Below are 18,285 nucleotides of genomic sequence, written 5' to 3' on the forward strand. Positions count from 1 at the left end.
ATACTATAGTTCTGACAATATTAACTTATTGTGTAAGAGTTCATTTGAATAAACTGTTGATAAAACGTTTTTAGGCAAGTCGCAGCAAATGTATGTAACTTGATGTTGATGCCTATCGCCAAATGTCAATGCCCACATCCATTTAAATGTGTCCAGATAGGAGAATCAGGAAAGGGAACAGCAGTTCATGGAAGACAAGAAAAAGAAGAAAGAGGATAAAAAGAAAAGGGAAGCTTCCCAGAAGGTATATAATATCCACTTTTCTTCTGGAAATTAGGCCTACATAATTCAGAGTGCTCTGGTATGTTCCTCAAAACAGAATTGTCTGGTGTTTGATCCAGTTTCATGGCCCATTGAAAGTCAGAGCCACACTGTTTTGGCTGTGTTTTAGTCGTGACAGCAATAATGATTTACTTGGCCTGCGCACCATAGTTGCTTGCAGTATTAGCACTTGACATTCGTTACAATAATGTGTTGACTGTTTCATGGCACTGACGGTCTTCTCTACTTTCAGGTGACTGAACAAAAAGTCAAAGGTAATTTGTTTGTTCTGTATATACAGTACCAGTCAAAAGTTTGGACACGTACTCATTCAAGGGTTTTTATTTTTCTAAATTGTAGAATAATAGTGAAGACGTCAACTCTGAAATAACTCATGGAATCATTTAGTAATCAAAGTGTTAAACAAATCAGAATATCATTTATATTTTAGGTTCTTCAAAGTAGCCACCCTTTGCCACTGACAGCTTTGCACACTTGACATTCTCTCAACCAGCTTCACCTGAAATGCTTTTCCAACAGTCTTGAAGGATTTCCCACATGCTAAGCACTTGTTGGCTGCTTTTCCTTCACTCTGAGGTCCAACTCATCCCAAACCATCCCAATTGGGTTGAGGTCAGGTGATTGTGGAGGCCAGGTCATCTGATGTTGCACTTCATCACTCTCCGTCTTGGTCAAATAGCCCTTACACAGCCTGGAGGTGTGTTTTGGGTCATTGTCCTGTTAAAAAAAACAAGAGTCCCACAAACCAGATGTGATTGCGTATTGCTGTGGTAGCCATGCTGGTTAAGTGTGCCTTGAATTCGAAATAAATCAACGTCACCAGCAAAGCACCATCACATCACCACCATGATGCACGGTGGGAACCACGCATGTGGAGATCATCCGTTCACCTACTGTGTCTCACAGAGCCACGGCAGTTGGAACCAAAAATCTCAAATTTGGACTCCAGACCAAAGGACAGATTTCCATCGGTCTAATGTCTATTGCTCGTGTTTCTTGGCCCAAGCAAGTCTCTTCTTATTGGTGTCCTTTAGTAGTGTTTTTATTTTTAAATTTTTATTATATATTCATTATTATTTAACTAGGCAAGTCAGTTAAGAACAAATTCTTATTTACAATGACTGCCTAACCCGGACGACACTGGGTTTCTTTGCAGCAAGTCGACCATGAAGGCTGGATTCACAGTCTCCTCCTCTTTGGGCTGCAATCTGAGGTACAGTTAACCCTAATGAAATGATTCTCTGCAGCAGAGGTAATGCTGGCAGTCCTCAATAGAACCAGTTTCATCATAGCGCTTGATCGTTTTTGACTGCACTTAAACATTCTTAATGTTCCTTATTGACTGACCATGTCTTAAAGTAACAGTGGACTGGCATTTCTCTTTGCTTATTTGAACTGTTCCTGCCATAATATGGACTTAGCCTTATTTGGTAAAAGACCATCTTTTGTATACCACCCCTACCTTGTCACAACTGATTGCCTCAAATGTAGTAGGAAAGAAATTCCACAAAATAACTTTTTAACAAGGCACACCTATTAATTTCAGGTCACTACCTCATGAAGCTGGTTGAGAGTATTCCATGATGATAGCTTTGCGCAAAGGGTGGCTACTTCGGCGTCAGGTAGCCTAGTGGTTAGAGCGTTGGACTAGTAACCGGAAGGTTGCAAGATTGAATCCCCGGGCTGACAAGGTAAACATCTGTTGTTCTGCCCCTGAACAAGGCAGTTAACCCACTGTTCCTAGGCTGTCATTGAAAATAAGAATTTATTCTTAACTGACTTGCCTAGTTAAATAAAGGTAAAGGGGGGGGGAAAATGTAGAATCTCCAATATAAAAATATATAATACTTTTTTTTGTTTCTACATGATTCCATGTTTATTTCATTGTTTTGATGCCTTCACTGTTATTCTACAATGTAGATAATAGTAAAAATAAAGAAAAACGCTGGAATGAGTAGGAGTGTCCATACTTTTGACTGCTACTGTACATCTGTAACACTCCTTCCTTTCATCAAACAAGATAACGATGAGAAAGGAAAGGCCAAGTTTATATTATGTTACATAACATTATGATTAGGATGCATTCCAGCTTTGACTTTATTGACTTGGTACATTTGTTTCATTTTCCTTAAGTGCCAGAATCAACCAAGGCCAGCTCCACACAGTCACTAGCCACTCCTGGCTCTGTGTCTCCCAGCCCTGGCCCCACTCCACCATCGTCCCCCTGCCCTGCAGCTGGGTTCGCTGTTCCTCCGGGTGGGAACAATGCAAACCGGGCGGCTGTGGCCAACGGACAGCCCCCCACCGGAACTCAGCGCTATATGCCCAGAGAGGTGCCACCACGATTCCGCTGCCAGCAGGACCACAAAGTGCTTCTGAAGAGAGGCCAGCCACCACTGTCCTGCATGCTGCTGGGGGGAGTGAGCGGTAGGGGAGACGCACCCCCTCTTTCACTGGGAGATGCCCCCAATGCAACCACATCTGGATCCACAGGTGGGTCAACATTGAAATGAAAGGATGTGGTTTGGATCTGTAGTCAGCAGCTAAATATTTGTCCAAGTGTAATTAACGTGCTGTTTTAACCTTCTTAACATGGTCCTCAAGTTACCAAAGTATGTTTGCTCATTATCTACAGATCCCAATCTGGGTTCACCTTCTCCTTCACCCCCTCACTCTTCACCCTCATCTTCAGTTGCTGCTTCTTCAACTTATGCAAATTCCACATGGGGGATTGGCTCTGGCAGCCAGCCCCCTTCTCAGGGCTGGGAGAAGGTGATAGTGGATGGGAGTGACCTTGAAGAGTGGCCCAGCATTGTGGGTGGGGATAGAGTGGGTACCGAGGGAGCAGAGCTGGATGTCCCCAACAACAGCAGTGCCTCACGGACTGACAAATGCACCCAACAGCATCTGAGGACAGGAGGAGCAAGAGCTGGGAGTTCAGACAGTCCCTCCCCACCCCACTCTTCCCCCTCGTCACTCACTGAATGTGTCCTGTCTGGTGTCGTGTGGGGCTCTTCCAGTCAGCCTGAAATTGGAGTGGCCGCAGCAGCAGCAACAGCAGAGGGGCCAGTGCTCAACAATTCCAAAGTCTCCTTTCTTCCTGGGACTCAGGAGAGCCCTCTCCGTGTGAACAGTGGGATTCCTGGTGCCAACTTCAACCCTAATGCCAACCCTTCAGCCTGGCCTGCCCTTGTGCAGGATGGAACGACAGGGGTTGGTGCAGCTACCACCGAAGCTGTGCCCTCATCCATCACAACATCCTTCTCTGCCAGTACCACCCATACTCATCCACTCTCCTCTGTGAATCAAGCTAGCTATCAGCACCAACTCCATGAAATGCCTGCCAGGGATGGAGCACATCTCCATGGGGACTGGGGGGGCTTGGGGCCGGAGCTTGGAGAAGGACCAAATCAAGAAGGCAGAGACCCTGTGGACAGTGGGGTTGTTGGAGGGAGCGAGCATCTCTCTGCCTCGTCATCCTCCTCCACAACCTCTTCCTCTTCATGGAGAGCTTTGCCTCCCCCCTCTAACCTCAACACAGGTGCCTCTAAGACTGATGGGTGGGACATAGTAGGGGGAGATGCAGCTCAGGAGGAGGAGAAAGCTGGGTTGGCAGGAGATGAGGAGTGGGTCAGGGGAAATGATGTTAGCTCAAATACCCCAGTGGTATCTCAGGGAGCATGGGATGGGGCTACAGAGGAGGGTTGGGGCGGTACACAGGAGTCGACAGATGTCAGGGGTTCCAGCAACCCGGCAATAGGAAGTAGCGGTGGAGGCGAGAGCAGCAGCAGCAGTGGAGGTAGCGGTGGTGGTGGTGGCGGAATATCCCAGGATTCTGCCTCACCAACATTTGCTACTATGACAACAGCTTGGGACAATCAGAAAGGGGTTGATGCTGTGGGGGAATGGGCAGGTCAAGGTGGCAGAGGAAGTGGAGACCCCTCATCCTCCAGTGGAGGAGGGTCCAGAGCTGGGAGTCACAATCGGAACCATGAGCATTCCCGCCACCGCTCCAGCAACCCACCCCCCAACCCTGAAGTGGCCTTACAGAGCATGCTCAGCCGGTCGGACCTGGATCCCAGAGTGCTGTCCAACACTGGATGGGGGCAGATCCAGGTACAGCAGAATGTTGCCTGGGACCTGGATACAGGAGCAGCAAGTCAAAATGAGGGAAGCAGTTCCCCTGCATTTCCATCTCAAGCTGTTAGTTCTACTGGTCGGGCATCTACTTACCCCGCAAGCAACAGCACAATGACTACTGATCCATCTGCTGGGGCCCATATGCCTACTATGATCACTGGTCCTGGCCCTGTACCTTCAAAGGGCGGCTGGGATGACGAGTCAAATTGTGCTCCACCATCCAACATGCGGAATTCTGCTCCCTCCAGGATGCCAGTGAAAGATATTGAAGGCAGCCAGGGAATGACGAGTGGAGCCTGGGGCGACGTCAGTACTTCAGAGAGCCATGGCAAAGGCTGGGGCAGTGAGGAGCAGGAGGGGAGAGACCGCAGAGGGGGCGGAGGAAGTAACTGGAGAGATTTCGGAGAACAGGGTGGCGGAAGAGAGAGTGGCTGGGGAGGTGGTCAGGAGGAGAAGGGGACTGCAGGGGGTTGGAAAGAGATGGGTAGGGAGGGAGGTGGATGGGGACAAAGAGGGGGAGGCAACTGGGCGCAGCGTGAACCCAAGACAGTCAGTGGAGGCTGGGGGGAAGGGAGGGGCAGAGTTGAAGGCAACACGGACAAAGGATCTTGGGGTAACATAGATGAGGGAGGCCCACAGAGGAGTTGGGGAAGTGGAGGTGACATGGGCGGCAAACCGCACCAGGACTGGTGCATGAAGCCGCATTCACCACAGATACCAAACAGCCAAGCGGCAACACAGAAAGCCCCAAATCAACAGCAACACCAATCACAGACCCAACAGCCACCAGGAGGCTTGGGCAGGTCAGGAGGTCCTCCCATCCAGAATCAGAACCAAAACTCGGGCTGGACTGCTGGCCCCATCCCTCAGATCCCTGTTGGGCCTGCTGAGGCCCCTGAGCCCAGCGGGTGGGAGGAGCCCTCCCCACAGTCCATCAGCCGCAAGATGGAGATTGATGATGGCACCTCAGCCTGGGGCGATCCCACCTGCTACAACAGCAAGAATGTGAACCTGTGGGATAAAAACAGTGCCCCCTCTGGTCAGCCACCACCACTTCAAGGCCAAACTCAACAGGGTCCACCTACATCCGTACAACAGCCACCACCAAGGAGACAGCCTGCGATCCCAGCTAACCGGGACTCAAACCCTGGCAATGCACCTGGAATGGGTAAGCTATGACCGATTTATTCCTTCGAAGGCCAACAACTGGCATTTCTGGCAGATTCTTTAATCTGATATTCTCTGTATTACCAGGCCCAGGTATGTGGGGAGGGGGTGGCAACCTTGTTGGACAATCTTTGGATAATGGCACTGCTTCCTGGGGGCAGACTTCTGATGCACCATCTGGCTGGGGAGACCCAGATAACTCAAGCAAAACTACTGGTTGGGGAAACCCCTCATCTAAATCTGGTAAGACACTTCAAGGAGCTTTCATTGTAAAGCAAATGTGTTACTCCTCAGGACATTGCATGACCAATTTTTGCATGTCCCATAGGTTCAAAGTCTGTGCAAGAGAGCTGGGGCAAAGGAGAGGGCCCAGTTCCAGCCTCTCGACACTCCAGTTGGGATGAGGAGGAGGACGTTGGTGGAGTTTGGAACAGCACAGGCTCACAGACCAGCAGCAACTACAACTCTGGTGGCTGGGGGCAAGGCCCCGGGGGAAAGAGAGGCAACATCAAGGTATTTTTGTGATTAGGGTCTGGTTGCTCAATTGTTTTTATATCCTAAGCTGTGGAACTATGAAAGGACATCTTTCTAATTGAGGGATTATGTTTAGCTACATTGCATGTTTCTGTTTGTTCCCTAAAGGGTGGAGGTGGAGAAAACTGGATGAACCCAATAACACGACAATTCCAAAATATGGGACTCATGGTAAGCCCTATTAATTATGTCTCGGAAGAAAGGATGGTGACGATGCATTTTCTGTTGAAGGGTAGGTAGCATAAACGTAACCACATGTAAAATATGGATTTGCATTAGAATACTCATCAAAAGTCCCAATACAAAGTTGTACCTCACTTTTCAATTTTGAGTTATTACATAAAACTGATCAGAATGCCCGAAAAAATATTTGCGGGGTGTGACATGTATTGGAGGACACGGCAAGCCAGTCTATTCCCTATAATGCAAGCCCTCTGCCTATATGCTACATAGCTTTATTCAAGCCTGTCTCAAAATACAACACTGCCTCTTTAAGACAAATAAGCTCTTTACCTGACTCGTCTTTTAAAGGTGTCTAGAAATGTACATGTTTTGTGCTTTTGTAGGAAGCAATCACTCACCTATTACTGAATACAAATTATCTATAACTGAGCTAATAACTTAGTAACTAGCAAAGGAGCTTCCGAGTGGCGCAGCGGTCTAAGGCACTTCATCTCAGTGCACAAGGCTTCACTACAGTCCCTGGTTTGAATCTAGGCTGTATCAAATTCGGCATGATTGGGAGTCCCATAGGAGTGTTTGGCCGGGGTAGGCCATCATTGTAAATAAGAATTTGTTCTTAACTGACTTGCCTAATTAAATAAAGGATAATAAAAATAACAAAAATGTCCACTTGACTACATGAGTACCCTTATTCTACTTCTCCTCTGGTGATGTAGAGGTTAATCCAGGCCCTGCATTGCCTTGCTCCACTCCCATTCCTCAGGCCCTCATTTGTTGATTTCTGCAACCGTAAAAGCCTTGGTTTCATGCATGTTAACATTAGAAGCCTCCTCCCTAAGTTTTTTAATCACTGCTTTAGCACACTCTGCAACCTGGATGTCCTAGTTGAATCCTGGCTTAGGAAGGCCACCAAAAACCCTGAAATTTCCATCCCTAACTATAAAATTTTCTGACAAGATAGAACTGCCAAAGGGGGCTGAGTTAGCCTGCAGAGTTCTGTCTTACTATCCAGGTCTGTGCCCAAACAATTTGAGCTTCTACTTTTTTTAAATTCACCTTTCCAGAAACAAGTCTCTCACTGTTGCCGCATGCTATAGACCACCTACTGACCCCAGCTGTGCCCTGGACAACATATGTGAATTGATTGCCCAACAGCTATCTTCAGAGTTCGTGTTGTTAGGTCACTTAAACTGGGACATGCTTAACACCCCGGCCATCCTACAACCTAAACTTGATGCCCTCAATCTCACACAAATTATCAATGAACCTACCAGGTACAACACCAAATCTGTAAACACAGGCACCCTCATAGATCAATTACTTACCAACCTGCCCTCTAAATACACCTCTGCTGTCTTCAACCAGAATCTCAGTGATCACTGCCTCGTTGCTTGTGTCTGTAATGGGTCTGCGTTCAAACGACCACCCCTCATCACTGTCAAACTCTCCCGAAAACACTTCAACGAGCAGGACTTTCTAATCGTCCTGGCCCGGGTATCCTGGAAGGATATTGACCTCATTCCGTCAGTAGAAGATGCCTGGTTATTCTTTAAAAGTGCTTTCCTCACAATCTTATATAAGCATGCCCCATTCAAAAAATGTAGAACCAGGAACAGATATAGCCTGTGGTTCACTCCAGACCTGACTGACCTTGACCAGCACGAAAACATCCTGTGGCGTACGGCATTAGCTGTAGAAATCTGCGTCCTGCAGCACATACTCCAAAAAATTCTGGAACACCTGTAAAGTCCATGGAGAATAAGAGCACCTCCTCCCAGCGCACCACTGCATTGAGGCTAGGAAACACTGTCACCACTGGTTAATCCACAATAATTGAGAATTTCAAAAAGCATTTTTCTACAGCTGGCCTGCTTTCCACCTGGCCACCCCTACCCTGGTCAACACCCCTGCACCACCCGCAGCAACTTGCCCAAACCTCCCCCATTTCTTCATCACCCAAATCCAGATAGCTGATGTTCTGAAAGAGTTGCAAAATCTGGACCCCCTACAAATCAGCCAGGCTAGACAATCTGGACCCTCTAAAATTATCCCCCAAAATTGTTGCAATCCCTATTACTAGCCTGCTACATACAGTGGGGCAAAAAAGTATTTAGTCAGCCACCAATTTTGCAAGTTCTCCCACTTAAAAATCTGTAATTTTATGCCTGTAATTTTCATCATAAGTACACTTCAACTATGACAGACAAAATGAGAAAAAAAATCCAGAAAATCACATTGTAGGATTTTGAATGAATGTATTTGCAAATTATGGTGGCTTTGGAATTTGTCAATCACCACATTCTTATCGGCAGACTCGACAGACTTGGCTTCTCAAATGACTGCCTCACCTGGTTCACCAACTACTTCTCAGAGTTCAGTGTGTCAAATCGGAGGCCCTGTTGTCCGGACCTCTTGCAGTCTCTATGGGGGTGCCACAGGGTTAAATTCTCGGGCCTACTCTTTTCTCTGTTATACATCAATGATGTCGCTCTTGCTGCTGGTGATTCTCTGATCCACCTCTATGCAGACGACACCATTCTGTATACTTCTGGCCCTTCTTTGGACACTGTGTTAACTAACCTCCAGACAAGCTTCAATGCCGTACAATTCTCCTTCCGTGGCCTCTAACTGCTCTTAAATGAAAGTTAAACTAAATGCATGCTCTTTAACCGATTGCTGCCCGCCTGTCCAGCGTCACTACTCTGGATGGTTTTGACTTAGAATATGTGGACAACTACAAATATCTAGGTGTCTGGTTAGACTAAACTCACATTAACCTCTTGAAGCTAGGGGGCACTATTTTTACGTTTGGAAAAATATCGTTCCCAAAGTAAACAGCCTATTTCTCAGGACCAGATGCTAGAATATGCATATAATTTACAGATTTGGATAGAAAACACTCTAAAGTTTCCAAAACTGTCAAAATTTTGTCTGAGTTAAACAGAACTGATATTACAGGCTAAAACCTGAGGAAAATCCAATCAGGAAGTGCCTTATGCATCCCTATTGTGCATTTAAAGGGATATCAACCAGATTCCTTTTTCTGTCCCTAAGGTGTCAACAGTCTTTAGACACAGTTTCAGGCTTTTATTTTGAAAACTGAGCGTGAAGGATCACATTGTAAGTGGACAGGTGGGGGCTCTCAGAGTGAGTTGGTGCGCAATTGAGTAAGACGGCCATTGTTCCTCCCGCTGTTATGGAAAAAGCTACACACTCTGTTGATATATTATCGAATATATATATATTAAAAACTACCTGAGGAATGATTATAAAAATTTAAAAAAATGTTTGACATGTTTATGTGGACATTTGGAATTTCCGTCTGCGTTGTCGTGACCGCTCTTTCCTGTGGATTTCTGAACATAACGCGACAAACAAACGCCTGTATTTTGGGTATAAAAATAATCTTTATGGAACAAAAGGAACATTTGCTGTGTAACTGGGAGTCTCGTGAGTGAAAACATCCGAAGATCATCAAAGGTAAACGGTTAATTTGATTGCTTTTCTGATTTTCGTGACCAAGCTTCCTGATGCTAAGTGTACATAATGCTATGCTAGGCTATCGATAAACTTACACAAACGCTTGGATTGCTTTTGCTGTAAAGCATCATTTCAAAATCTGAGACGACAGGGTGATTAACAAAAGGCTAAGCTGTGTTTTGCTATAACGCACTTGTTTTTTCATGAATATTAATATTTTCTAGTAATATTATTTGACTGTTGCGCTATGCTATTCAGCGTTGCTGATTACAATTATCCTGGATCCGGGAGGGGTGGTTCAAAGAGGTCACATTAAGCATCTCAATCCAAATTACATCTAAGAATCGGCTTCCTATTTCGCTACAAAGCCTACTTCACTAATGCTGTCAAACATACCCTTGTAAAACTGACTATCCTACCGATCCTCGACTTCGGCGATTTCATTTACAAAATAGCCACCAACACTCTACTCAGCAAACTGGATGCAGTTTATCACAGTGCCATCCGTTTTGTCACCAGAGCCCCATTTACTACCCACCAATGCAACCTGTATGCTCTTGGTGACATGCCCTCGCTTCATATTCATCGCCAAACCCACTGGCTCCAGGTCATCTATAAGTCTATGCTAGGTAAAGCCCCGCCTTATCTCAGCTCACTGGTCACCATAGCAGCACCCAAGCGCTCCAGCAGGTATATTTCACTGGTCACCCCCAAAGCCAATTCCTCATTTGGCCGCCTTTCCTTCCAGTTCTCTGCTGCCAGTGACTGGAACGAATTGCAAAAATCACTGAAGCTGCAGACTCATATTTCCCTCACTAACTTTAAGCACCAGCTGTCAGAGCAGCTCACAGATAATTGCACCTGTACATAGCCCATCTGTAAATATTCCATCCAACTACCTCATCCCCATACTGTTATTTATTTATTTGCTCCTTTGCACCCCAGTATTTGTACATCTATCACTCATGTTTAATTGCTAAATTGTCATTATTTTGCCACTATGGCCAGTTTATTGCCTACCTCCCTTACCTCATTTGCACACACTTTATATAGACTTGAATTCGATTGTATTATTGACTGGATGCTTGTTTATTCCATGTGTAACTCTGTTGTCGCTTTGCTTTCTTGGCCAGGTCGCAGTTGTAAATGAGAACTTGTTCTCAACTAGCCTACCTTGTAAAATAAAGGTGTAATAAAAAACATGCAGCTCTCGCTTTGATCTCAAACCAACCCTATCTGCTCATGACTGCTCATGCTGTAAACACAGTCCAGTTCAAAGTAAATGGCACAGATCCATATATGGCAATGGTCCATTTGCATATAGAGCTACTGCAGCTCTGATATGTTTATGCCGTCCCGGGCTGTGTAGCGTACGGGCTGAGTAGTGAGTGTCAATGCAATAGAATTCTACTCCAATGCGTTCTGCCTACATTAACATTTCTTGCATAGTTTTTGTTTGGTTATGTTACATTGAAAGTGGCTAATATTGCATTGATTTGATCATAATTGCCACAGTAAAGGAATACGTTGATGGTGTTAACAAGAAACTCTTGAAAACAGTACTGTAGTGATCAGGTTTGTGCAGTAAGCTATAGGCCCAATATGTTATCACCACATAATAGCTTTGCTTGAGTTGCCCTGCCAATGCACTTTTGTTCGGGCCATTAAAAAAAATATATATATCCATATATTTCAAAGTTTGAGGTAGGCTATACGATCACACTGGTAATAGATCCATTGTTGTATTACTTGTGAGACATGGCTGCGTGAGCACACATTTAAATAATTCGCTTTTTAGTTTACTGTTCTTATGGGGCCGGCATCTGATGTTCAGTCTCAGCGGAGGGAGGAGCAGCATACAGAGACTGCCTCTTAACATCCCTTCGGTCTCCCTTTCCTCCACTGACCAAAAAGGGACACGGTCTTCCAGCTGATTACAAAACTCGAATTCCACCGCCATATTGCACAAATACATGTTACTCCTATGAACAGAGAAAGGGAAATATTAATCTTTTAAAACGACCCAAGCCGCTAATAAAAACGCAGCTCTCTATAGCTACTTCCCTACTCATTCATTACTGCTGCAGTGCATGTTGTAGCACTGAGTGGAAATTGGATGAACTCTCATTTCATGGCTTCTAAGTGTTGACAGCGCTGAGTTAAACTTGAACCCACTCATAAACTCTTTGCTGTATTCGTTGGGTCTCTCTGGTTATGGTTTTGAAAACTCGTATCAACTTTGCTGTAGCTTCCTTTTATGCCGGCTACGTTACTGCAAACAGAGTCATCTGAGCCATCCGATTGGCCAGTGGTAGATAGTGCACTTTGCTCTCTGGGCCCACCGGGAAGGCAGAGATTATGCCTTGAAGATGCATGAAATGGTTCAAAATGGCAACAGTTCACCTACCCGGTGCACAGGGCAGCTGAATTGGGTGTGTCTACCGCCAACAGTGGTAAAAATAGGAACACATTGCTTTATCTTTAGGTTTTTATTTGACGATCGACTGGTCGATCATGATTGACCGGATGGTGACCACTGAACTTTCTAGAGCAGTGAAGCTCAATCTTGTGCATCTCTCTGTGGGTTGATATTCCTGTGTGGCAGTCCCAGGGAGCTGTGTGGCATGCACACAGTTTAGAGGGACCATTGGTTAGCACTGCTCGAGTCAGCCAGTTGCTGTCAACACCTAGCTTACAGCTACATTAAAGTAAACCATAATTTTGGAAATACATAATGCATAATCATTGCTGACACTCGATGTACCAGTAGGAAATCGAGCAGCAGGACGGTCTGGGGGGGCCGGAACATATATTTCTTTTTATTTTATTTTACCAGGTAAATTGACTGAACACATTCTCATTTACAGCAACGACCTGGGGAATAGTTACAGTGGGGAGGAATGAGCCAATTGTGAACTGGGGATTGTTAGGTGACCGTGATGGTTTGAGGGACAGGTTGTTAATTTAGCCATGACACTGGGGTTAACACCCCTACGATAAGTGCCATGGGGTCGTAAATGACCTCAGAGGAATGACACCCGTTTAACGTCCCATCTGAAAGACTGCACCATACACAGGGTAGTGTCCCCAATCACTGCCCTGGGGCATTGGGATATTTTTTAGACCAGAGGAAAGAGTGCCTCCTACTGGCCCTCCATCACCACCTCCAGCAGTATCTGGTCTCCCATCCAGGGACTGACCAGGACCAACCCTGCTTAGCTTCAGAAGCAAGCCAGCAGTGGTATGCAGGGTGGTATAATGCTGGCTGATAATTACAAATAATTTGTAGTCTGCAAATGATCCACGATAAGCCCAAACCGATATGTTTGACTAAAACAATCATTTCAAACCTTGCTTACATTTTTATACAATCACGTCTTTTTATTATGCTTAGGAATACTTAATAAAAATCACTTAACTTATTTATTGCCGTTTTTACAGTCTTATGTCCAACAATGAACCATAGACATTTTTTTTATTTTTTGCACACAGAACTTTCCCCAAATAAGGCCACCGGTTGGGGAACCCTGAAATAGAGCTTGCAGGCTTCACAAACAATGCTCGGCACAACACCTGGTTTCATTATGAATCCTGCCTTCCACTGGTTATACTAAGCCATCGAAGTCCTCCGGGGTGAAATGAGCATCGCATACAGTAGATGTGCGCACGGTTCCCATACTCCACCAAACACACAGGAGTAGAGGCGTTGTAGTTTTTGGCATGAATTTATGTGGTTTCTTATTAGTGGATGCACTTAGTATCTCACCATGATTTGGAATGTAATTACATGCTAGCTTGGCTAGTAGCTAACGTTAGCCAACTGGAACTAGCTAGGTAGCATAGATTCTCAAGATTATGTTCTGAAGAGGTTTTAAATAACGCTAAAACATAAGTGTTTGTAGTAATGGTTAACCAGATCATGACTACTAAGTCTTTGATCACTCTTACTTTGAGTAAAAACTGACTCTTACTACTCTTTTAATAGGGCGAGGACTTGAGTCTTGATAAAAAGTTGGAAGGAGATAAGAGAGGGATGAACGACTACAGCTGTGAAATGCGGAGAGGAGGAAGAGGTGGCGGAGGCTACCGTATGCCCAGTTCCAAAGACATGGGGCCTGGAGACATGGGACCTTACAGTGACAAGGTAAGTGAGTCATACTCCTGTCAAGCGGTTCAAGGTGTCCTTGAAGCAGTGCTAAGCAGTGTTTGCATGGTCTGTCGATTGGCCTAGGTGGAGGAGGCTAGATATGTTGACCCTATCATTAGCTAGCCAGCTAACATCAACTAGCTTTTTTTGTCAACTAAATTTATAGATATTTTCATTTTATCAGCTCTCACTGTTCCTTTTTATCATTTTCATTTTTAACTGTATTCTTCTGTATTTCGTTCCAGATGGGTGGTCATGGTTTATTTGGTGGCAGCGGTGGGATGCCTCCGTCTCGGGGAATGCGCCAGCCTGGGATGCATCCCATGAACCCCTCCCAAGGGTTACGCGGACAAGTCCCTCACCAATTCTTGTCTGCGCAGGTACGTTGCCTGTGTTGTACCTCATGAATATTAATGTTTATTTAGAAAGTTGTTCCACGTTGGGCATGAGCAGGTGCTCCAAAAGTCAATAACAATATATTTTCTAGCTTGTCTTTTAGATTACCATTTTGGAATATTGGCCAGGTTGTCTAACAAAACTCTACATTCTATATCCAGAGAGCATTTTTCTTTCTCCAGTGTCCACAATGCTAATACAATTTTTTTCACGTCACAGGTGCCGGGTCCCATGCTAAAGCAGATACCCTCTCCTGGCAGCAGTGTTGGAGGAGTAGGTGTCGGAGGAGGGGTGTTCCCACCTCAGCTCTCGCCACAGCAACTTGCCGTGCTTAGTAACATTTACCCTCATGTGCAGCAATTCCACCTGGTAAATATCGTCTCTGCCTCGATGTTGTGGTTCAGGCCGTCTGAACCGTTTATCACAATTTTCAAAATTGCTCAGTAATTCAAATCATCTTGTATTGATTGGATATCAAGTAATTGCAACTGTAAAACTGCTACTACACTAGCTCTCTCAGTGGAATAGAATAGTAAAACTACTTTGTGCCTTCCAAACCCCCCCCCCCTCCCAGGCTTGTCAGCTCCTTCTGCAGCAGCAACAGCAGCAGCAGCTCCTGCAGAACCAGAGGAAGTTGCCCCAGCCTATACGCCAGCAGACTGATCCACAGCAGGTACTGAACGTCCCATAGTAGTGTAGTGCCTTATCACTATACCAATAGCAGTTCGGACTAATTTAAATATTAGATGCAATAGTTGTGCTAGACTTTCAGTATGTAGTAGATTTCTAGCCAGCTTGTCTTTAGTCTCTTGATGCAGTGTTTGTGTACATATTTTTCAGTCTTTTCTCTTACCCTATGTCTCCATAGCTGGCTAGGATCATGGCTATTCTGCAACAACAGAGACAGCAACAACAACAGGGAGTGGTAGGCGGAGGCAGTGGGAGCTCCAAACTGTCCCCATCTCTTGGAGGGGCACCAAAACAGCCGATGGCAGACTCAATGCCTCACCCTGGTATGGGTGGGCCCTTGTCAGATCTTCATGCCAAAACACAGGCGATGTACTCTGGTAAGTTGCTTAGGTTTGGTCTTCGTTATTATCTCTCTAACACATTTCAGTCCAATCTGTCAGTTTAGAGCAGTCTACTCAGTATGACGTCAAAGGCAAACCATTACTAAATCATATCCAACTAATTTGTGTAAACAGTAGCTCGTATATCACTGTTGCCGTGACGAAAGTCTTTCATTTAAATCACCTAGCAGCTATTCCGTGATGTTCGATTTCAAGGGGATTACACTGGCCCAAGTTTTATCAACACAGCCATCTTTGCTCATGACTGCAGTGAATGAACCATCTGACCATGTTTTTTCTGTTATATCAGGTCTTGCTCCCGGAGGCAATCTGTCTGGGCTAGAGCTGGGCTCCATGGTGGGGGGGGTGAAGGATGGAGGAGGGCAGCAGTCCCGCTTCAAATGGATGATGGAGGGTCACTCTCCGGCCCCCTCTCCCCCAGATACAGCCCATCACAAGAATGGTGAGTCATTAAAATCCAATGTCTTGCTAATTACATGAATAATCATTCCTATATAAAGCCATAAAAGGAAAAGCCATGTCAAACTGACAAATTATTTGTATTTCTGTTTTTGTCTTGTGTGCTATTGCAGGTCCTTTACCCATGGCCATGAAAGTTCGAGAGGGCTCCCCATATTCACAGTATGAGTTGCTCGGAGTTGATGGGTTGGGAATGACCCCTCAGGGCCCTTCTGACAACTGGCACCGTACCCCTGGAAGCAAGATGGGCACCATGACTGGGACATCCAGCTGGCCCCCAGGTAAACTACTTTTAGTACCCCAAGTTCCTAATGCACATATGAAACATTGCAGTTGCAAAAAATGTCAATATTGCCAGGCTCAGTAGTCTTCCCTGTGTTTTTTCTGCGGTGACAGAGTTCCAGCCTGGAGTGCCCTGGAAAGGCATCCAGAGTGCCGACCCGGAGTCGGACCCCTACATGACCCCTGGCAGTGTGCTGGGCTCCCATGGACCCTCCAGCCTCAGTGACTCTGACCACCAGTTACTGCGAGACAATACAGGTACTCACTGTTTAATCACTGCTTCTGTATAAGTATTGAATGAGATTAAACCTATTGGCACACCTTGGGCTGTTGCAGTGACCGTATTACTGGCGGTCACGAGGGCAGTCAAACTGCCTGGTGGGAAAAGCATCCTCCATTTGCTATTTAAGTGCATAGATTACTTAAAAAAAATAAAAAATTATCCCGCTGCCCCTGTTTTGGTACAGGTGCAATGGTCCGTTCTAAATCAAAACAAATTTCACCAATATATGTTATTTTGAATATGTAAAGATAAGATTAAATCAAGAATAGTCTGATGGGGGGACAATTAGGGTTGCAAAGCTTCTGTACATTTTTTGACATTTTCCATGGGAAGTTGAGCCCTGTAATTTTGCTTACATTCGTCAAAAAAGTTAGCTTATAACAGTGAACCTTTTTTATTTTGTAGGATACATATAAGGCAATTGTAGGTCTTGTGGCATATTTTGGTTAAACTATCCCCAATTCAAAGGAATTGCAACCCTCTGCATGCACAGTGCATTCTTCCATCACATGTAGAGCTGATTCTCAAGATCTTGCACACTAATGAGATGCTGTTGAGCCCACACTACTACACTGTCCGAGCCAAGGACTACATGCTTTCTGGTAAGTTTTCATTACTGTACTGGGTGGGGTGGATATATTTTATGACAAAATTATTTTTTATTAACTAGTAAGTAGTAGCCTACAGCAAAGTGTTTAAATCATTTCTAACTTGTTAGCAATTTCTGCTAGTTAGTTTTTGTTTCCATGTGGGTTTTAGTTTGCTTGAGCCTGCTAACTGGGGAGTGTTAATTCACCTGTTTCCATATGTTTCATTTTAAACCATTTATCTTACAAATGAGTTGTTTAATCTAACTGCTTAACTATTTATCTGTACATGGAATTGTATTTGTTTTTATTATTATTTTTATTTTTTTATCTTTACAGGAAAATGCCATGGGCACTATCTGATGTGTGGAGACATTTCACTGCAGCTAATGTAGAAGGAAAAGCTGTGTACATTTGCAAGTACTGTGCCAAATCATATGTGAAGAATGCAACAGATTAAGAATCATTTGGCCAAGTGCATAAAGTTCCCTCACTGTTCACAACAAGCAACCTCTGACAAAAGTACCTCTACTTCTATTCGAGGTGAAAATGACAAATCAGACATCTTAACGATAGCAACAGCTCATGGTCCTCCTGGAATCAGAAGTTTTTTTTTACTCAATGGAGGAATGTAGTCAGAAATGCTGATGAATGTCTTGCTCGAGCTGTGTATGCAACTGGTTCACCTCTGATGCTCACAGGCAATGTGTATTGGAAGAGATTTCTGAATGTACTTCGCCCAGCATACACCTCTCTAGGGCAGTACCAAAAAATAGGTACTGCCCTGCCCATTTCACTGTTTCTCCAAGCAGAGGAAACTGCAGTTCTGAAATGCATCAAAAAGTGTGAAGACTTCTGCCAGAAGCCCATACATGACGCAGCGTACATGTTGGAGCCCAAGTATGCTGGCAAGAGCATCCGGTCTGGTGCAGAGATCAACAAGGCCTATGGTGTCATCACTACCGTGTCTCGCCACCTTGGCCTGGATGAGGGAAAGGTTCTTGGCAGTCTGACGAAGTACACTTCCAAGCAAGGGCTTTGGGATGGAGATTCAATATGGCAGTTGTGCCAACATATTTCATCAGCCACCTGGTGGAAGGGACTTTGTGGATCTGAGGCTTTTTCCCCCTGTTGCCTCCACCATCCTCCAAATCCTACTAATATTAGCCTCCTCAGAGCGCAACTGGTCCTTGTTTGGGAACATACACACCAAAGTACTCAACAGGCTGACCAATACAATGGTTGAAAAATTGG

General features: G+C 45.0%; 1 protein-coding gene across 3 annotated transcripts in view; it reads left to right on the top strand.

Annotated features, from left to right (window-relative positions):
• The window catches only part of LOC109884379 (trinucleotide repeat-containing gene 6B protein), a 29,385-nt gene that overhangs the window by 5,809 nt on the left and 5,291 nt on the right, over nt 1-18,285 (top strand). For all 3 annotated transcript variants that reach the window (XM_031827576.1, XM_020476350.2, XM_031827577.1), the window contains exons 2-16: nt 157-244; nt 515-536; nt 2,416-2,775; nt 2,918-5,590; nt 5,677-5,832; nt 5,918-6,102; nt 6,232-6,294; nt 13,772-13,930; nt 14,179-14,313; nt 14,549-14,698; nt 14,904-15,002; nt 15,198-15,396; nt 15,710-15,862; nt 15,993-16,160; nt 16,276-16,419. In XM_031827576.1, coding sequence (XP_031683436.1) covers nt 188-244; nt 515-536; nt 2,416-2,775; nt 2,918-5,590; nt 5,677-5,832; nt 5,918-6,102; nt 6,232-6,294; nt 13,772-13,930; nt 14,179-14,313; nt 14,549-14,698; nt 14,904-15,002; nt 15,198-15,396; nt 15,710-15,862; nt 15,993-16,160; nt 16,276-16,419 — 4,723 coding nt within the window. In that variant the 5' untranslated portion in view covers nt 157-187. The remainder of the gene's footprint in view (nt 1-156; nt 245-514; nt 537-2,415; nt 2,776-2,917; nt 5,591-5,676; nt 5,833-5,917; nt 6,103-6,231; nt 6,295-13,771; nt 13,931-14,178; nt 14,314-14,548; nt 14,699-14,903; nt 15,003-15,197; nt 15,397-15,709; nt 15,863-15,992; nt 16,161-16,275; nt 16,420-18,285) is intronic.

This window comes from Oncorhynchus kisutch, linkage group LG6, assembly GCF_002021735.2.
Source record: "Oncorhynchus kisutch isolate 150728-3 linkage group LG6, Okis_V2, whole genome shotgun sequence".
Lineage (NCBI taxonomy): Eukaryota > Metazoa > Chordata > Actinopteri > Salmoniformes > Salmonidae > Oncorhynchus > Oncorhynchus kisutch.